The 22363-nt window shown below is 40.1% G+C and overlaps 1 protein-coding gene across 2 annotated transcripts; it reads right to left on the bottom strand.

Annotated features, from left to right (window-relative positions):
* Positions 1-2: 2 nt before the first annotated feature.
* On the bottom strand, positions 3-20595 carry LOC131140035 (protein FAM163A-like). 2 transcript variants are annotated; one of them, XM_058090103.1, is made up of 5 exons: positions 20137-20595; positions 17896-17942; positions 7879-7973; positions 7661-7802; positions 3-5470 (listed from the first exon to the last, which is right to left on the bottom strand). In XM_058090103.1, exons 4-5 carry the CDS (start codon positions 7751-7753, stop codon positions 5090-5092), a joined length of 474 nt encoding a protein of 157 aa, XP_057946086.1. In that variant the 5' UTR covers positions 7754-7802; positions 7879-7973; positions 17896-17942; positions 20137-20595; the 3' UTR covers positions 3-5089. The 2 variants fall into 2 exon arrangements, with proteins under 2 accessions (XP_057946086.1, XP_057946085.1); XM_058090102.1 differs by having other exon boundaries at positions 7661-7775; positions 20137-20592.
* Between the last annotated feature and the right edge of the window lie 1768 nt (positions 20596-22363).

Below are 22363 nucleotides of genomic sequence, written 5' to 3'. Positions count from 1 at the left end.
TTTTGTGACCCAATTTATTGACCTCATGAAAGTGAAAGGAAAAGAAGGCTAAAACTGAATGTCATAAATAAAATGGATTTTATTTGAGATATTTTTCTATACAAGTGAAAGCTCATTATTCGACTTTTTTCTTATTGGGGTGCTCCGATCGATCGGCCACCGATTAGTATCATATGCCAATAAACGCCGATCACAAAAGCCTTTACCCTATGCTAGCACCTTCAGCCTGCAGCGATGACCGACTTTTCATCTTTAAACCGCACCCCTGGCCAATAGCGCTATTAATGATAGCATTGTTAGCATTATATTATTAGCATTATAAATAAATCAAAGAATGTCTGACTAATCCATGTGATCAGTATCGGCCCATTTCAGTCTTGGATGATCGGTATCGGCAGCATTAAACCCTAACCGGAGCATCCCTAATAGATATCATATATACAGTACGTATATTTATTTTTTGTCAGAGTGATAGCAAGTATGGAAACTTTCCAGGCAATAGAACATTTATTCCTATTTAGAAAAAAAAATTCAATTGTGGGGCAAAACCAAGGTAAAAAATGATTACTAGAAAAAAAAATCCCTCCCAAAATCACTCAAATGAAATAATTCAATAAAATTGAACAATACAACAATGATAACAAGAGAAAGGAGTGTAAATTCATTTAAATAGAGCAGAACCTCCAAAGTGGAAAACAATGCTTTGCATGATTTAGTCTTTGTATGCTAAACGTTTAGATACCTTTGAGGCCTACTTTTGGTTCCAGTTTTGGCGTGTCGGACTTTGGAGGTTCTGCTCTAACAGAAAGTCAAACTGAAATCACAACATACTTGAACGGACTACACAGGATACTACCGGGCATGTGACGCTATGTGAACATCTAGCGTACGTCCACTGCATGTCTACACCGGGGATGGGCGTCGGCCATTCGTGGATTCATACGAAGCGCAATGCTTGGCTGCAACCAGCAGGGGCGCTGATGACAAAGACTCAACTTGTTTCTTTACATACGTAAAATGCCCATCCCTGGTCTAGTTAAACCAGGGGTGCCCAAACTTTTCAAGGGCCACTTCGAGATTTTGACCGATGACATGGGGTTATTCTCTCGATATTTTGACCTTATTCTTATTACAGTTGTTTTTTCCACTTCTGCCCCCCCCCTCCAACTATGGGGTCAGGCATAATGATCTAACATATCTGTAGGTTAAATAAAAGGCAACGAAAATGAACCGGCCGACCTCGCACCGCCAGAACTGATTTCATTTTTACAACATAATGAAACAGAATGGCATTATATGTATTTTTCAAAAATAAAAACACTTTTTTGTTTCTTTACTTTACTCGCTTTTTATTTAACCTACAAATGTGTCAGATGATTCTGCCTGACCGTGTATTTATTATACTAACCTGCATATTTTCTACTAGATTTCTTTATTCCCACTGTATTTTCAATTCATTTTTATAATCAGCTAATTTTCCAACAATTACTTTATTTAACTTTATTCATTGCTGTGTTTGCTTTTTACGCTTTAGAATTCAACTTTTTTTCTTAATATTTTGACTTTGCTCTTGTAAAATTACAGCTGTTTTTAATCACTACTGTTTTTTCTGACTATTTAATCTTGTATATTTTCTTCTTGTGCTGATTATATTCTTACTATATTTTTTTATTAAATCAATTAATGTCAATTTATTTATATGTTAATAAATAAAAATGTAATTTAAAAAAGCCGCCTGCCAAAAATGGCCCTGGGCCGTACTTTGGACACCCCTGAGTTAAAGGAACCAAAACAAAGAAAGGTCGCTCATTTAACACACCACATGACAACAAATTTAAGACAAACCTCAGTGGAAACAACGTTGTGTCTGAATATACTTTGTGATAAATATCTAAACACTTTCAGACCACAAAGATTGGTACATCTGCACAATCTAATGACGTCCAATACAAGCGCTGTACCAAAAAACCTCAAAAACAATTAAAAAAAAGAAAAAAGTTGGAAACAACAGTTTAACAAATATCCAATTAACCTCTTGAGACCCAAAATTTAAATCCTTTGTAAGGATCACTACAAAAAGAACGAGAAGAGCACTTGGAGAGCGCAAACCTCCGCCAAACGCCATAGTTCCCCCCATACTGTCATTTACACCATAAATATTTGATCTACATACTGTATTCGATTCCTTGACCATGACCCGAGCATAATAAGTGTATAAGTGCCTACCTCTGAAAATAATAAAAATGTATTATACTAACACATAGCATGATAGCGCCAAGTGTCTACTTAAGCCCATGTTTGTAAAAATTGCAATAAATGCTAGTATGCACATGTTAGCATGCTAACATTAACATGCAAGAACCAAATAGTGTCTACTCAAGAAAATGGATAAAAATGCTACGCAGCTAATATTAGCAGGGTAAAAATGCTAACATGAGCATGCTAACACCTACTCTATACGTCTACCAATGGAAATAGCAAAACATGCTAGTATGCTAACACTAACATGTAATGTCCCTCTGATGTACTCCCTCCTGATCCTATCTATAAAAATGCTACTATGCTAATGTTAGGATGGTAGAAATGCTAACATGAGCATGCTAACACCTAAAATGATAATGGTAAGTGTTTATACTTTATACGCCTACCAATGAAAATGACAAAACATGCTAGTATGCTAATGCTAGCAATGCTAACATGCTAACGCTAGCATGCTAACACTGAGCAAGATAGCGCAATGTACCGGGAAAGCTAAATGTCCTGAACAAGTGCTCTGACCATTTTTTTGTGGAGTTGTATGCGCAAATGCTGAAAATGGTTCTATCTAGAATTGTTGAAGAATTTCAATAAGTCCTGTATCCATTTGGTGATCCGGATCACCCCCAAAATGTAACTAGCTCTAACATATCCCATTTTCGACAATTCCGGAACATTCCAGAACAGGATGTTAAGAAAAACATGAAGATTAAATCTAAATTATAAATAATTATTAAAAATTATAAGTATGTAAAAAAAAATCTACAAACTATTAGTCAAGAGGAGCTATATTATTGCTATTATTATATTCTAATAAAATACAATAATTATGTGATACCATATTTATATTATGATGTTAAAAAACCTTGCCACCAGCTCCCAGTATGATGCAGTGTGATTCTATAACCATAAAATCATATTTTACTGTACATCATTAAAAAAAGATAATTGTTATACATTTTTGAAAAGACATGATTTTTGGTGACATCTCTCCAGTTGGACTTCATTAGACGGCGCGGGTGTACCTAATCTTGGCCTCACTGTGTGCTTCACACAGTAGAACTGTCACCAAAGCTGTCACAAGATATCGAACAGACAGGCATATACGGTACTGTACGTGTGGCATGACACTAAACTATCATAGCAAGTCATTGGATGAATGAAAGAAGCAGCAAGAAGTCGTCATTCCATGGAAGGACAGAAGGAAGACTCTGGAACCAAAACCGACAGCACGTGCTTGTTTTTTTTTGTTGTTATTTTGAAAAGGAAGGGAACTCCCTTGGAAAGTTTTGTCGTCTTCTGGTTTCCTCCAACAAGACGACTCATAGGAAAACTGTTAGCCCTCATGTTCAGTTAGCCTCTTTGTGTGTCTGTGTGTGTGCGTAAACAACGGGGTTGGGGGTGAAACAGAAACTGCCGCCCCTCCCCTTCAACTCAAAACTGCAGGTATCATGAGAGGTGGTCTCAGAGGACCAAGTACTGTAGGACCTCCATCCGATCATTATAGTTTGAAAGCTAAATCAAAAGAATTTGAAATAGTACTAATGTTTTTTTATAGTAAGTAATATTTGGTGAACAATATAAATATTACATTGAAAGATTTAGTAAATCATCTGGTAAATTTAGTAAACATTTGCTTGGCTATAAGGGATTCTTGTGGTATTGTGAAAATATTCACTTATGTTTTTGTGTCCATTACTTCCTTATTTAGAACAATTTTCAACAATGAATTTTGAAAAAAAAAAACAATTAAAATTAAAGAATTTTAAAACACTTAAATAAATAATAATGAAGAAAAAATTTGAAGAACAATCAAAATGTGTCAAATATAATTTAACATGCTGTGTATAAGTGTATAAGTGCTGACCTCTTAAAATTATAAAAATGTTAGTCTAAAAATGTTAGCATGCTAACACAGAGCATGATAGCGCTAAGTGTCTAAGTTCATATCCATAAAAATTGCAATAAATGCTAGTATGCTCATGTTAGCATGTTAAAAATGCAAATATGCTAATGTTAGCGTGCTAGAAATGCTAACATGCTAACGTGAGCAAGCTAACATCTAGCACTAAAGTCCATACATGTAAAAATTGCAATAAATACTAGTATGCTCATGGTAGCATGCTAACATTAACATGCTAAAACCTGGCATAATATTGTCTACCTATGAAAATGGATAAAAAAGCTACTATTTGAATAATGAATAAATTAATTACAATTATAATTGCAATTAAAACAATATTTTCTCTTCATAGGGAAATTATTTACATTAATATTATTATTAAGCAAAACATAAAACTGAATCATTCCAATATATGTCAGTTATAAACTGCATTTTTTCAATATACTGTATGTTTCATAGCGCTTTTTCATGACTATTATTATTACTGTTCTTTGCTGATTGGCTAGGATAAGTCACATGGTTCTACTACATTCTAGTGAGTTACCATATGTAGATATAGTACCTAGGACTTTAGATGGCTAAACGAGTGACGAAATAGCGAAATCATTTTAAAAAGGTCCATGCGGGGCATCGCAGGGGCAGATGTCCACTTTGTGTGTGTGTGTGTGTGTGTTTTTAGCATCCATTACTTCTGGAAGATGTGACACAAACAGGAAATGTCCCGAAGGAAGACACCCTTTAACGAGAATTGTAGTGGGTTAGCCTAACTTTGTGTATGTTTTGTCATTTGGATGAGGATTTATTTGGCTAATCTTCAGCTTGGCAGTACTTGAGCTTCCACCAGGAAGCCCCCCCACGCTGTGGAGTCCAAATACGCATCCTTACATGGTCAGGAAGAATCACCTGAGTCCGCCTCCTCCAGGTCAGATGTTACACCTGGGTGCTGTAGGGCCGTGGCGGTGGCGGGAACACGTTAGCGCCACTGTAGTAGCTCAAAGTGGGGGTGGAGCCCTGGGGCAAAGACACGGCCGGGTTCTCATAGTAGGTATGGAAGCCCAGACGCTCGCCTCCGTTGAGCATTTCCGGGGAAGGGAGTGCGGCTCGGCGCGTGTACGGCGAGCAGGCGCGGCAGGCGTTGCTGTGGTGGGAGGTGGACGCCACCGCGTCCAACTGATCCAGGGAGACGGGTGTGATGGCGGCGCCGTCGTTGGCCAGCGCGTTGCACGTGTTGCACGGGAAGTGAGAGAGCGGGTCGGGCTGAGGCGCCGAGCTCGCGTCCGCCTCGGAGTCATTCTTCTTACAGCAGTAATACTGCAGAGGGGACAGAGGTACAGGGGCCGGGGGGCGGGGGGCGGGGGGGAGGGGGGGGGGCTTCAGTACTTGATTGGCCTGAATGGAGGTCATTTCTCATGGGGAAGTGACTTCTCACGGGGAAATGTTTTTATATGGAAAATTCCCATGAAACAAATAGGACCAAAAATAGTTTCACAGACACAAATGTGGTTAATTATTATTTTAATCATTAGAAGATTCATGTTTAAAGATTAAGTTCTTAAATGATCAATATTATTTAATCTAGCCTATATATTATTTATATTTTATTCAATTATTATTACAATTCTCTTTTTATCATTTGCTGACAGAAATCATATCAAAAGTTCCTGTGGTGAGACTTCAGCTTCCCCTTTTTAAGAATTATAAAAAAAAGTTTCACTCATCGCAAACTACCACATTTCAGTGTCTAGTATTTATCGCATGACCTTTTTTGCTAAAAAAATTCAAAAAGTTTTTGCTCAAAAATATGGCAAATGAAAGAAAGAGGTTGTATGATCGCTGCTTTTTTTCTTGTAAACTTTGCCCTCTTAAAAAAGGATGGCTTTTCTGGTAACAGTATGGCATTTTTCATCAAAAAAAAAAAAATTCAATATAAAAATCCATAGGCTGCATGGCGGTCGAGTGGTTAGCATGCAGACCTCACAGCTAGGAGACCAGGGTTCAATTCCACCCTCGGCCATCTCTGTGTGGAGTTTGCATGTTCTCCCCGTGCATGCGTGGGTTTTCTCCGGGTACTCCGGTTTCCTCCCACATTCCAAAAACATGCTAGGTTAATTAGCCACTCCAAATTGTCCATAGGTATGAATGTGAGTGTGAATGGTTGTTTGTCTATATGTGCCCTGTGATTGGCTGGCCACCAGTCCAGGGTGTACCCTGCATGAAATGAATGAATGAATGAATGAATAAAAATCCATATATTTATTCTCAACCTCAACAAGAACAAAAAACAAAAAGCAGTGATATCATCCGCAAATAATACCAGCTTTAAGTCTTTTGTGACTTTGGAGATATCATTGATGTACAAGTTGAACAGTTTTGGTCCCAGTATTGACCCCTGGGGAACTTCACACGTAATATATGAACTTGCAAATGTGTATTCTCCTAGCTGTACGTATTGCTTCCTGTCAGCTAAGTAGCTTTTGACCCAGTTCAGAACTAATCCTCCTATTCCGTACCTTTCTAATGTAGTTATTAGGATGTCATGATTGATTGTATCAAAGGCTTTTGTCAGATCCATGAATACTGCGGCTGCACACTTTCTATGATTTCCTCCGTAATATTGATCAGTGGCATGGAGGTAGAAATATTAGCTCTGTATCCATACTGACTTTCTGATAGGAATTCGTTGGCATTAATAAATGTATCCAGCCTATTGTTGAATAGCTTCTCAATCATTTTGGAGAATTGTGGTAGTAAGGAGACTGTCTGATAGTTGGTGTTTGTCACCATTTTTAAAAATTGGAACAACCTTTGCTGTTTTCATTTCTTGGGGGAAATCTTCCGGTCTGAAAAGATAAATTGCTGATGTACATCAGCGGTTCTAAGATCTCGTTGACTACCGTTTTTATAGTGTCCATTTCGATTCCATTACAATCAGTTGATGTTTTTGCTTTACAATTTTTGACAATGTCGATGATTTCCTTTTTTGTTACATCTATCAGAAACATAGAATTAGGATTCATTTCTATTGTTTCATTCCTTTCCTTGCTACTACTTTGTTTCACAATCCCTTCTTCTAGTTTTGGACCAATAATGACAAAGTAGTTATTGAACGTTTCAAATGTCTCATCGTTATCGTCATCGTCAATCATCATTATAGGTGTTTCCCACCATGAAATAATTAGGCTAGTCTGTCTTCTTGTTACTTTTCCTGATAATACTATTTAAAATGCCCCAGGTTGCTCCAATATTGTTTTTATGCTTGTCTAATAGTTGGCTGTAATATTCCTTCTTACACGCTCTTAGGATTGTAGTCAACTTTATTGTGATTTTTGAAACAAAGTATTAAAGCGCTATGATTAAAATGTTAACTTTTCCACGTAATAGTCTGACCTTCACTTTTGTTTTCAGTGTGTCCCCAATGGTGGCTGTCAAAACACTTTAAACGTGTTAAAGCCACTGGTTAAAGTGAAGCTTTGTGTCAAGAAAGCCATTTGGAGGTGTTACCTGGAGTCGACAGTAACAGAGGACTGCTATGATGCACAGCAGTATCACTCCGGCAAGAATTCCTCCTGCTATCACGATTGTTCCCGCTGACATTCGACCTGATCTCCATCAAACCCTGCACACACAGAACACAAGAAGGATGCTACAGGACACAATTTGCTACACAAGGTCCAAATCGTGGACATTTTATTGGTCCCAACGTATGTGCCCTGACTTACATTAGCAGAGTCAGAGGTGTGGGGGTGGGTGAAGGTGGGGCGCCATGACACAACTGGACAATGTCTTTTTCAATATCTTCCATCTCTCTGGAAGCCTAAAAAAAGAAAACAGGCCTATTAGTTAAAATTAGGACTGAAGCAGACAGACAGACAGATCTATCAGAGGGGGAGGGCAGTGATAGTAATCTGCCACTGAAATGGTGATGATGCTGTGCATTGTCTGACACTTACGTAGTATACAACTTTTATAATACCAATTTAGAAATTCCATCCATACATTCATTTTCTACCGCTTATCCTCACTGGAGTCGCGGGTATGCTGGAGCCTATCCCAGCTGTCTTTGGACAAGAGGCGGGGACAACAACAAACAACCATTCACACTCACATTCATACCTATGGACAATTTGGAGTGGCCAATTAACCTAGCATGTTTTTGGAATGTGGGAGGAAACCGGAGTACCCGGAGAAAACCCACACATGCACGGGGAGAACATGCAAACTCCACACAGAGATGGCCACGAGGAGAATCAAACCCAGGTCTTCCCAATCTCCTGACTGTGTGGCCTACATGCTAACCACTCGAAATTATACTAAAATACTTCAAAATAAATAAAATGAGAACTTTCTTGCCTTATAACATGACATGTGAAATCAAATAATACTGTACAAATATTAATCTTACATATACAGTATGGAGTTTATACTACAGCTTTTAAATATTACAACTTTGGGAATTTTCCCCACAAATTATTACTACATTTTTGTCATAATATTCACAATTTATTCTTATACTATTCATATTCTTGCCTCTTCATGTTGTCTTTTTTATTGTAACATTAGGGATTCCGGAAATGATTCCACCTTGTTCTTATACTATTGCCATTTTGTTTCTCTAACTAGTATATTTTCATGCAATGTTGGGACTTCTTTCTCCAAACATTACCGCTTGATTGTGATGCATTATGTTTTGTTGCAAATATGTTTTTCATGCAATATGTAGTTGCATGAAAAATGGACAAAAAGATCCATCCACTGCATTGGAAACAGAGCAGTGAACAGTGAACACACCTGAATGTATGTGCGTATGAGCTAAAACTATGCAGACATCCGCGCGTGTGTGTGTGTATGTGTGTGTGTAGCTCCTCCATTGCATCACTGTAATAAATTATAAACACAGCGGGCCACGCTAATGTCGTTAAAAGTGATACCAAGCCTCCTCTTTCTTCTTCACTGTAATCCTCCTGGCCTACCAGTGTAATGTGCTGCGCACACACACACACACACACACACACATTTATGCAGTAATTATGAAGCCTGGCGATGACTTCTACAAATACAGACAAAAGAAATGCAATCATTGCGGAGGAGAAACTAAGCCCCTTTGACAAACATGTAAGAGAATTAGGCCAGAAAAGCTCACGGTGGAGATTCGCCAGCAGGATGACAAAGACGCCAAGAGACACCACTACTACTCTGTCCGAGCACCTTAAACCACCTCACACTGCACAGACGCAAAACACACTGGAAGCCCCTTTATCAGGGGGATGAAGAAGAATGGCCGTGTATCAGAAACAGCACAAATTGGGGTTTAGAAACAACCTAACATGCATATTTTTGGAATGTGGGAAGAAACCGGAGCAAACTCCAAACCGAATGTAAACCACTAGGCCACTGTGCCAAATCACAGATCACGTTAGTTGAATACTTTGAATGGGGACGCATTTCACTCAACGCACAATGGATATCTAGTCCACAATCACGTCAGCACAGAGTCAAACCCTGAGTCAAACCCTGAGTCAAACCCAGAGTCAAACCCAGAGTCAAACCCAGAGTCAAACCCAGAGTCAAACCCTGAGTCAAACCCAGAGTCAAACCCAGAGTCAAACCCAGAGTCAAACCCTGAGTCAAACCCTGAGTCAAACCCAGAGTCAAACCCAGAGTCATTGATGTCAAAATTCAACTTTTCGGGTTGAAAGTCTTTTATCGATTGGAGCCTGAAGTCATCCAAATTGTGACTTGGGTCTGACTCGTGTCCGTCTGCTAGACATTATCTTGCTATTTACTTGTGTTGTCAGCTATTTCCACATTTGGGCTGTCCCAATTCCCATTTTTTGGCTTCCGATACTATTTTTCAAATAGTCTTCCCAATTCAGTACTGATCCACCAAAGCTGAATTGACTTATTTATTACACAGCATGGCCAACAATTGTTTGGCTTTTGTAACAAACCTTTGTGAGTCAAGTACCTAATCCAATCAAAGTCCATCCAATAAAGATAAAATGGGGAAAAATGGGCGGGCAAACTAACTTGTTTACAACGCGATCCGCAGTGTGAACAACCAGCGCTTAGAGCGGCTCCCTGCACCGGGTACAGTGAGGGGGAACTACCGCTGTTACTACGGAGCAGAATATCCAACTCGCCACGGTACAGCACGGACATGTCTGTATGGTGGCGTGGGAGTGGCGGGAGTCCAGTGGCAACCAGCATGGAGGCGCATTACTGCACCTACAAATGTTCTAGAGCAGGGGTGCTCATTAAGTCGATCGCGATCTACCGGTCGATCGCGGAGGTGGTACTGGTCGATCGCTGGTCGATCGCGGCGTGACATTAAAAAAATATCATCCTAGCATCAATGCCGTCACTTGATTGATATACAGGGCAGCCATTCAGATGACAACTGAATGTTGCCCTTCGGGCGACCAATCAAATCAAACAACGTCTCTAAGTGCAGCAGAACTTACGATGTCAGCCTATCATCCATCCCCGTTACTTGATTGACATACAGGACAACCAGTCAGATGACAACTGAATTTTGACCTTTAGGTCACCGCTCATGCGTAAACAACGATGCAAAGTGCTAAGCTAGTCGGCGAATTGCGTCAGATTTTAAGCCCTCGCTAAAGTTTATGGTCACTAAAATGAGTGAAGGAGCTGGACCAAGTAAAAAGGCAAAAACTGGACCAAGTAAAAAGGCAAAAACTGGACCAAGTAAAAAGGCAAAAACATATCACTTCCATACGGAATGGGAGGTGGACTTTTTTTTCACAATGTCTTTTTCCAAGTGCGTTTGCCTCATATGCCATTCTACCATCGCAGTACCAAAGAAGGGAAATGTGGAGTAATGTGGAGGTAATTACAAAAAATGTTAATAGTTAATTATGTGTGTTTTGCAATATTGGCTCATTTGGTTATGTAAGGTACATCAACATACATTGTACGTACAAATAATCCTCAATACATTTGAAAATAAATAGATGTTTTGCATTTTTGTAGTGGGTAGATCATTTTGACTCGGTCATTTTAAAAGTAGCTCGCATGCTGAAAAAGTGTGAGCACCCCTGTTCTAGAGGAACTGGATGGGATGGCAGACGCTCATATCAACAGCAGATCGGGACATCCCTCAAGCGATTAGTTTCTCAGATGTTTTGCTTGATAGCGGCCATGTTTTTCATCCAATGTTACTCCAAATTCACACACATATGCTGGCAAGTCTCCTAAAGGTGTGTACCAAATTTGGTGGCGATTCAACCAAACAGCAAAAAAGATACAGTTTCTGTTTTGTAAAGCTGTCTGAGAATTTCAAGTCAGTCCCACTTTTGGGCTTTGGTATCGGCGCCACTGAGTGGAGTATTTGCCTGAAAAATAATAGCACCGGTAACACAGTAGGGTGGAGTGTTTTCACACATTTTCACTTTTGTGTGTGTTGCGGTTCAGAAGTGGAAAAGTGAGCTCACACAAACTAGTATACTATGTATTGTATAGCATGGAACAAGATGCAATCTTTTTTGGTAATCATTTGTGACGTTATTTCCTCTTTGTACTTGGAGAATGGATGATTTCACCAGCGAGCATGGCGTCATCCTTTGTGGACCTGTACCATGTGGTGTTTGCCAACGCAGGGTGAGGGTGAAGAGGTTTCACGCTCCTCTTACGCGACTATTTTTAGCGCCGTGCAAAGCGATGAGTGGAGAGGTGTCATATTTTAATTTGCTTTCTCGGCAGGGGGAAAGCATCACGCACACACGGGCCAGGAAGTGAGAGTCACATGTGAGATTATGTGCTGATGATTGGCAACTCTTTTTTTTTAACCCAAAGAAGTGACAACCTGAGGGAGTCTGATCACATGATGTTCCTTTTCCAGCCTGATGTAGGAGGATGGAAACAAAAAACACCAACAAAAAGGTGCAAAATTGTGATATTTCATGGGGATTAAATGAGCGCCAGCCGTGTGTCTTGTGTTTGCAAGGGGGACACAGTCACTTGTCTCCATGTGGTTGCCAGGCAACCAGCTGAGACTCAGGTTGCATAAAAGCACTCAGATCACTGAGGTGGGCTTCAAATGTTCATCTAAAGGAGGCACCACTGCCATGAAAATCTCTCCAGCAACATAAAATACAGTTTTTACATACAGAAAAGCCTTCTGTGTCATCATCATGACTACTAATTGGTTTCAGACCCGATTCAATGATAAGAAATTGAACATTTTTGTAGTTGAACCATAGAAAACCTACAATCCTTACCATCATTAGAACCCTGGAGACATGAAATAACACTCCGCCCGGTAGTCACCTTTACACCAATGTTCTATTTAAGCTACACGCATGTACAATCACATGCTGATCTGGCATTCTCAGCATGCACCAAAGGCGTTCCAACCTGAACTGTTAATGGAATAAACACAACTCATTCTGGACCATTTTGCAATGCAACTCACTGAGTGAAAGGGACTTGGGACACGTTACGTATTACGTACAGGAAGTGGTACATCGACTTTGTGTTACTTTTTTTTTTTAACAAAAGGAAATATATACAACAAACTTCCAGGATGAAGTAGTGCCACAACAGGCTGTCAAGAGGATTCCGGAGGTAAATCGTACAAGACTGGCTTGTTTTGTCTGAGGTTGAGAATAAAGAAAATGACATTGTGAAATCCACTCATATAAAAAAAATATGACAGAATGGAAGTTCTTCGGTTTTAGTCAAGTGCAATACTACAGTGTGCATGTTGGATGCTGCTTGACATATTTATGTTTTTTTTGTGATGATGCAACTCCACAATAGAAGAGCTCATGTTGAAGCAGTTTTAAGGTGAAAAAAGGTGGCAGAAGTACATTTTATAAGAGCGAGGCATGCATCTGTCCCATAGAAATCCATGCTATGCAGCAACCAGGAAGTGTAAAGGCATCTCGCCGTGTAGTGCGAAACAGGTTGCGCATTGAAGGGTAATATTAACACATGCACATGCGTGCAAACGTGTGCATACACACAGTTCAGTTGGCAAATGGTTGTAAAAAAAAAAAGGTTATATTCACGTTAAACAACCGTTTTTGTGTTGTTTATGTTGTGGCAATATTGTTTAGACAGTTTGGCTAAATTTGTGTCAAAGTGAAAGTTATGCTTGAAACATATCATTTCACAAAAGCATTTTTCCTGAATTTTTTGTTGAAAACTGATATTTTGCTGAAACTTACCAGTGTTCTACTGCTGATTTCTATAGAATGGATTTTTTTTACAGATGGAAGGTGAGAGTCCTTCTTTTGTTGTACAGACCTGATCAAAATCTTAAAAGCAGTTGAAAAATATATTGGAATTGACCTTTTGCATATTTAGATGTTAATTCGTTTTTTAAAACAACAATTAAAGTTTAAGATCATCGCTCAAAAAATAAAAAAAAAAACCTCTCAAAACCAGAACAAAACCATTTCTCAGTAGGACTCAACAATGAGTAGCTCCACCGTTCTTGTTCCTCACTTCAAGAATTGGTTTGGGCATGCTTGATGTGCGTGTTTCCAGGAGGCTATTGGGAACATTGCTCTTCAAGTGTTGAAGATGCCTTCATGAAGAGCATCAACTGTCTGGAACTGATGGCCACTTTTATAAACTTCCCCTGCCATCCATCCCCAAATGTTCTCTATGGGATTTAGATCAGGGGAACCTGTGGGATGGTCCAAAAGAGTGATCTTATTCTCCCTGAAGAAGTCCTTGGTCAAGCCAGCATTGTGAACTGCAGCGTTGTCCTGTAGAAGAACCCAGCTGTTACCACACAGACCAGAGCCCTCGTCTGCATGTGATCAGCGCCATTTGACGACCCTGCACCACCTGCAGCTCCAGTGCTCCACTGAATGAAAAAGCACCCCAGATCACGATGGAGCCCCCTCCTTGGTGCCGAGTAGAAAACATCTCAGGTGGATTTTGCATATTGTAGCTCTACTTAAAACCTCATTAAGGTCCAAATGTGCAAAATGCATATTCTAGCAATTTTTCAACTAGTCTGCATGTAGACCTTTTTTTCCTCCACTGACTAAAAAAAATCAACATTCCAACTTGAATCTCCCAAAAAATAATGACTTTTCCAGTATCATTATGGCTTGGCTCCAACACAACAACAAAAAATCCCACCTTTATTATTTAAAAATGATAAACTCTCTGTCATAATGTCAGGACCTTCCCTCAAAATACAGAAAAATCCACTCGGACACCACATTGGTGAATTGCTATGAGTGCATTATTTTGCAGCCGTGATCAGTAAGAAAAGTTGCATAACTGTGTTAGTTAGTCAATCGTCGATGACATCAAAGATGTCACGTCCCACATTCAATTATTTCTGCCCTGCCTGCTCCTTGTTTTATTTCTTTTCCAGATCCACTTGCCCTGCTGGTGGAGCTACTAGATGCACTTGATACCGATTGACCACCTAAACGCCGGATTATTCCTCTTAGCACCATGCTACACTTGTGTGGAGTCTACGCTGCTTGTATTTGTTTATGTGCGTTCAGTAGCCATCACCCCCAGCCATACCATTGTGTCAATTTTGTCCCATGGTGCACCCTTCTCTGCACCATCGCTTTTTGTTGCTTGTGGGATGAATAAATTGTTAAGCTCACCTCTCCTGCCTCTCGCCTGTGAGTTCCAGATTTACACCACAAGGTGACAATAGACGGGCAACCAAGCTGACTTCCTGGACCTGTTTCCATGTTTTAGCAATCAAATAGGCTGATAAAAAGAAATATAAATATAAATATAAATAAATAATAAATATATGGATTTTTATTCATTCATTCATTCATTCTCCACCGCTTCTCCTCACGAGGGTCACGGGGTGCTGGAGCCTATCCCAGCTGTCTTTGGGCGAGAGGCGGGGTACACCCTGGACTGGTGGCCAGCCAATCACAGGGCACATATAGACAAACAACCATTCACACTCACATTCATACCTATGGACAATTTGGAGTGGCCAATTAACCTAGCATGTTTTTGGAATGTGGGAGGAAACCGGAGTACCCGGAGAAAACCCACGCATGCACGGGGAGAACATGCAAACTCCACACAGAGATGGCCAAGGGTGAAATTGAACCCTGGTCTCCTAGCTGTGAGGTCTGCGCGCTAACCACTCGACCGCCGTGCCACCTTACCTCATTCAATCTCAGCTAATTTTCAAAAAACGGCAAGGTGCCTTTTTCACCTCCAGGTTGCTGCAGGTTGCTTGTTGTGGACATTTTTCCAGCTTAAAACTGCCCCAACATGATCACTTTTATTGTGGATTTGCATCATCACCCGTAAAAGACGGATAAATACATCTTTGGTAGCAAATGAGTTAATAACCGACAAGGTGCATGCTATATTGTACACTAATCAGAGAATTTACCCAAATCGATATAAAACATTGTTGTAAATTTTCAACGTAAGTGGGACAGTTTTTAAATGTGTCTAACTGGGCCCTGAGCCACTATGGTGGGAACAGGACATGTTGGGTCCTGTTCCCACCACCTTTATGACCACATAAGAACCGCTGTTCTAGACAACGCAAGATACTTTCATGGAAAATTTGAGTACTGATTTGAGTACTTTGCGAAAAGGTATGACAACTTTAGTCACTTTAAAGCTATCCATTTATCAAATCAGTCCAATTCCAAATGTGACCAGGATCTTTTCAGAGATTTTGGTTGCATTATTTCCATTCATTGACTTCCCAAGCATTTCCCAACATTTCCCAATGGTTAAAATAGCATGGACCACATTAAGGTTTGTACTCATTTTTCCCTTCACTTTCAGCCTCCATTCCATGCATGTAAGTCGGAGAGGCCCTGTCGTGGCTTTCTCCTCTGCATAATGCAGAGGTTAAGTCCCGCTGACAATAATGTTTACGGATGATAATACCAGCCCAGCCCGCCTGTAACCATGGCAACCGCGCTGCATTTACAACGGCCACAAGCGTAGAGAGTTAGTTTGCGTCTTAATGAACAAAAACTGGCAAATATACATAATAATTATATCCTCTGATGGCTGGCCGTGATGAGCTGAAACACAAACAACCACACTAATCTATCTTTTAAAAATATTGTAGATTCCATTGTCATGCAATATAGTAGTGAGGCACCCTGCTCAGTCAGTATTGTGGAGAAAACCCCTCCACAATTTGATAGTACGGAATAGAGGTGGGAAGAAGGCAGGATGGAACGGGTAGAGAAAAGTGTCAGGCATGGTGCGTGATAGGAGAGTTTCAGCTAAAATGAAAGGAAAGGTATACAAAACTGTGGTGAGAGCAGCCATGTTGTTTGGTCAAGAGACAGGAAGCAGAACTGGAGGTAGCAGAGATGAGGATGCTGAGGTTCTCATTGGGAGTGACCAGGATGGATAGGATCAGGAAGGAGTACATCAGAGGGACATTACATGTTAGAGGCCTTGGAGATAAAGTCAGTTATCGGCCAGACTGAGATGGTTGGGACATGTCCAGAGGAGAGATAGTGATTATATTGGTAGAAGGATGCTGCCAGGTAGGAGGCGTAGAGGAAGACCAAAGAGGAGGTTCATGGATGTAGTGAAGGAGGACATGAGGGTAGTTGGTGTGAGATACAGATGCAGAAGACGGGGTTGGATGGAGGAGATTGATTTGCTGAAGGGAAAAGGCCAAAGAGAAAGAAGAAGAATAGTGGTTGGCTGAAGATCAATACAAATATTGATCTTATCGATACCATGGTAGTTTCGGTACCAAAGTGATACTATCATGGTGATATCAATATTATATTCAGTCCTCTATGTGTATTTTTACTGATGTGGAGGTGTTTTTGTTGAGTTGTTCTAATATATACAAGCAAAAGTTGTCTGCATATAAAATCTGCATATTTCGGAAAACTGTACTTATTGGTGTAAATGAAGCACTTTCTAGCATAAAATGTCTCAATGAATTGGGCAGAAAAAGCATTTTCATTGTCAAAGTACTATTCCACACTGGCCACTAGGTGTCAGTAATCGTTCGGGGAGACAAGGACCAGATCTGATTATCAGCACAGGCATTTATTGCAGGTTTAAAGGGGAATATCGCTCCCAAAGTATTTATACTGCTTTTACATTTTATCAGAAGAGAGGTGATGATAAAAATAAAAAAACTGTATGATTTTTTGGGGTAAAAATGGTTAAAAAACGTTCAAAAAGGTGCTGTAGTATGTTTCATTGGAAATGCCATGAAAAAAAGATGAAATGCAAAGATAAAATGTATATATAATGTGAATGTATAGAGAGAATAGACAAAGAGAAGGAGCGCTGCTGCTACCTGCTACCATTCTTTAAGTCCTGATATGAATATTTCCTTGAGGCGCCCTCCTTCCTTCTCCTCCACCAACTTCGTGCAGGAAATCACGGCGGGCTTCTTTTGCAATTTTAAAGCCCCCGGGGCACTCAATTATTCAAGTATCATTCCCTTGGACAATATTTTTCCATCAGGGGGGCCAATTTAGGCGGCTAGTATAAGATGGGGGGAAAAAAAGAAAGAAAAAAGTTCTCTTTTGAAAGCACTGGCGTAGACGTGTGAGGAGAGGGAACACAATGAGGAGGAGGAAAAGTAGATGATTTGGCTTTGAAGTCGTTTGAAACAAGAGCACAGCATCCAATCATCCAGTCTTTTGTGTTTAGAGCGGCTACTATTACCGCTACTCAGCTCAACCACAAGCTTTAATAACACGCTACTGTGATGAAAGTTCACAGCACAACTAATTCATGCGGCAAAAAGAAAGACTTACCTGCTAGAGTCACCCTGCGGACGACATCCCCTGTGCCGCAAAGCCTTCTGGGAAACGATAAGGAAGAGACATGAGAGTGATGCTCTGAGGCTACAACAGGGACATAGTCAATGAGTCAATGGGACTATGATCCCAACTATTTTATTTTTTGTGTTGTAAGCTTTTGGAGTCATAGGTAGTTCAGAGTTTTTACATACTTGTGTGTTTCCTTTCCACAATTCCTCCAAAAAAGTATTCAGCATAGGTTATATATATATATATATATATATATATATATATATATATATATATATATATATATATATATATATATATATATATTTGGAAATTATAACGAATTACTAACGGACAGCCAAAACGTTAAATATATCATATGGCGTACTCCAGGGGTCGATACTGGGGCCAAAACTGTTAAGAAATGCTCTGTAAAGTCACAAAATAAATAATACTAAAGCTAGTATTATTTGCAGAAGATACTACCGCATTCTGTTATGAAGAAGGCATGCAAGAGCTAAAAAAATGACTAAACTAAAATGGTTTGATAAAAACAGATTATTCCTGAACCTATGCGTAGGTATCCTTTCTGCTCTTATCAAATATTACCATTACCATTATTTTAGTTATACAAATACAAATTGACAAAGTGAATGAAAATACATTTCTAGGCGTTATAGTAGACAACAAAATGATTTGGAAATTACATATGAAAAATATACAACATAAAGTGGCAAGAAATACTTCTGTCCTCAAAAAAAAACAACATTTGTTCTGGACCAAAAATCACTAACGAGAAGACAAACTTGGTAATTTTAATAACCGAATAGACTTTAATATTAAAGAATTTTTTTATTTTATATATTTATTGTGCAGTCCTATTATCAAAAACAAAATTTGTTTGTGGAAAAAACTTATATCTATATAAGTAAAAATATTTTATAGAATAAAGTCATAATATTACCAAAAGAAAATTCGACAAGATTAAGAAGAAAGTTGAAATATTCATGAAATTAAAAAAAAAAAAGAAAAAAGAGGACAATTGAGACAAATAATACGCTTATTCCCCTACTATTTCAGAGCTGAGATGCAGTTTTTTCTGGCAATTTACTGTGAATAACTTCACAGCACATCTTAGCATGAGTTGCTTTACAAAATATCCAAGTGACTCTCGCATTCTTTCATTCTTCAGTCCTCGCCATAAAAAGTCTAGAACCCTTGGTGTATGTGTATGCTCATTTTTGCTTTTTTTTCCCAGTCAGATTTGAGCCTCTATGTGTTGTCAATGTCATGTCAATCTAATCTGCCCAGGGCCTTCAGAATCATGAGTGCTGGCCCAGTGTGTCATCATGCTACGCCATCTATTATGTCTCCACCTCTGCAAAGCTCCTTATAGGTTGAACTCTGAAAGTTCTCTTTCCTCAAATAGTGGACTTTGTTAGTTTTTTAGCCCTGTGTCCAAACTTGTCCTAGCGAGGGCTGCACACTGAAAAATCAAAGGATCCTTATTTCCTCATTTGAATTCTTCAATGAGCCACAGGCTATAAATGGCCTTCAGGCTGCACTTTGGACAAACAGTAATTATTGGTAAATTGAAGGAATGAAAGGTGACCGCAATGACCCTTCCTATGATGTAACCCATCCAGGGTCAAGGCAGACATCTTTATCACCTGCAGCACTGACATTTTAAAGAGAAGTTGCTTCTGTGTACTGTGACGAAACGCAACAATACACATTTGATTTTTCTTTAACAGTAAATAGCGCAATATCAAATATGTTTTTTTAGGTTAGTATCATTACTTAAAAATACCTCTAAATATTATTCAGTGTTAAATAACTGGTACGCTCTGCAATTGAGTTAATAAATGCGCGTGTGGTTATTAAAGTGTCCATATTACATTGAAGCTGCAAAATAGGCCACTTTGTATGTCACAAGTTCCTAAAATCCTTATATTTGTCTTTTATCTATTAAGTACATCTGATGGACACTTATGAGTAGTATATCAAGTACCTATAAAGTTCACAAAAAAACTATGTATGTCTAAACAGAATGTAAATCACTTTAGATGTGATTTTCTTGAGTCATACGTTGATTGACGTGCGTGCGTTTGGACAAAAATGGTAGATATGACATAGAAGGTGCAGATGATGTGACTAAGTTGTATGCAGATGTTACATCGATTGGCTTCATTTTTCCGCAGATTAATAGATGTGCAAATGTGTCCAGAGTGCAGACCTCTTCCTTACCTTTGTCGTAAATGGCCGCACGGCTTTCTTTTATTGTCTTTTTTCCCAGCACAACTCGGTCCGGTATTCCAGTTTCTTCACCCCGGTCATGAAGAGCTACCAGGAGCCCCTATGTTCTCTCGCTACAACCACCACCATCATCATCACCATCATCCTCTCACCGCTGGTGCTTCTTGTTCTTCTCCCACCCTTCTTCAGTGCCAGAAGCCGGCGAGGACCTGTGGATTAGTTCGGGGAGTGCTCCTCCGTGACCCGCGGGAGACTAGGCGGCAGTCCGCCAGATGAACGTCACTGCTCGGCATGGCTGCGCTCGCAAGCTCGGTCGAACCCCGCCGCTACTGGTGGTGGGGGGGAGGGGGGGGGGCGCTCGGTCACTAACTTCCGGTGGTCCCGGTAGGGCGGGTGAGGAGGGCGGTTTATGGAGTGCCGACCACCGGGGCAACAGGACGACGGGGCGGTAGTGAAGGAGGAGGAACAGGAATAGTCATTGCAGCTACAGTCCAAGTAAAAAATGCACCTATTTTAAATGCCTGTAATTTTACATTGTCCTCGGGAGGCAGTTAAATATTCACTTGTAGCTCATGAATGATAAGTGACAAGTGACGGGGTGGCCGTGACAGATCAAGTGTGAGTCCGGGATAAAGGGTTTGTAATGGAACTGTTCGTGGTGGGGCAGCGGGGTTATGACAGCTGGATTTCATGCTTCCAACCAAGGCCCGCCTCCAAGCACCCCGCCTCCGCTGTGATTGGTCACACTCCCGAGTGCTCAGGATGACTTTCGGTGCTGTTTCCCAAGAAAACAGGTTACTTCAAGACGTATATCAATGGTAAGTCGCTTTAGCATATTAGCGTTCTGTCACGTCAAGTGTAATGCGATCAATAAAGAGTTTGTTGATCTCAAGTGTAATGTGGTCATTACACGTTTTAGCAGGACTAACAGTGTTAAAAAAAAACTCAGGTACTAATTGTGGTGGGAAATGGCTATTAGCAACCCCGCTCCCTCTACAATGCTACACAGACAAGCAGCTTTGTTCCATCATTTACACAAAATAAGCAGTTAGGACACTGATAAATTGTTACTGACTACTTACTCTTCTGACTCTTCCACACGACCAATTTATGTTGGAAAGGTGTCAGGTTTCACCAAGTTTGTCGGCTAGTCCAGCTGTATCACCCATGCCCATGTTCACAAAATAGTCCAGTGTGAAATGCTGTTTACAGATTATAATAATTTCTTTTGCTGGTAGGGAATCAGGAAGTCCAACCACTTGTGCCTGATGGTGGTGTCTTTAGGAATTGTAAACAAATGCACCTTTCCCTTACACCCAAAGAAACACTTCCTGGGAGTCATTGTCAACAACGTGAACTCAGAAGCAGAGCTCGGGGGAGGGCAGACAGTGTATCTGGCCTACGGTGCACGCCCATATAAGGAAGCCCGGCCATGTGTGACATCACAAACCTCCAGGTTTACAAAGCCCTCTGAAACTGAGCGTTTTGAGCTATCCCAAACTTCTTTCAGGGCGCACTTCCAAACTCACAAACCTCATTATCTGAAACTTTGGTATGGTTTAACACAAGAATACAACATTCTAACTACATTTATAGGTCAGAAAAGAGGAAAAAGAATCATAGGTCCCCTTTAAACCGTGGCTCCACTTAGTGGTATGATGGACTACAAATAAAATTATATTGGAAATACATGCATTATATATTCATTCATTCATTTTCTACCGCTTTTTCCTCACGAGGGTTGCGGCTGTCTTCGGGCAAGAGGCGGGGTACACCCTGGACTGGTGGCCAGCCAATCACAGGGCACATATAGACAAACAACCATTCACACTCACATTCATACCTATGGACAATTTGGAGTGGCCAATTAACCTAGCATGTTTTTGGAATGTGGGAGGAAACCGGAGTACCCGGAGAAAACCCACGCATGCACGGGGAGAACATGCAAACTCCACACAGAGATGGCCGAGGGTGGAATTGAACCCGAGTCTCCTAGCTGTGAGGTCTGCGCGCTAACCACTCGATCGCCGTGCCACCTACATTAAATATGTGATATGTAAATGGTATGAATGTCAAATTAAGCCAAGATTTGCTGAAATCGAATGAAATATATACAGTTGTCCCTGTCCACATCATGGTTCAAATTTCACAGCTTCACTCGATCCTTTTTTTTTTTTTTAAAAAACAAATTCATAAATGATCACTGTTTAGTGGTTGA

Source organism: Doryrhamphus excisus, chromosome 13, assembly GCF_030265055.1.
Source record: "Doryrhamphus excisus isolate RoL2022-K1 chromosome 13, RoL_Dexc_1.0, whole genome shotgun sequence".
Lineage (NCBI taxonomy): Eukaryota > Metazoa > Chordata > Actinopteri > Syngnathiformes > Syngnathidae > Doryrhamphus > Doryrhamphus excisus.
The sequence above is the reverse complement of the archived record's forward strand: the minus strand, read 5'-3'. Positions and strand labels throughout refer to the sequence as shown.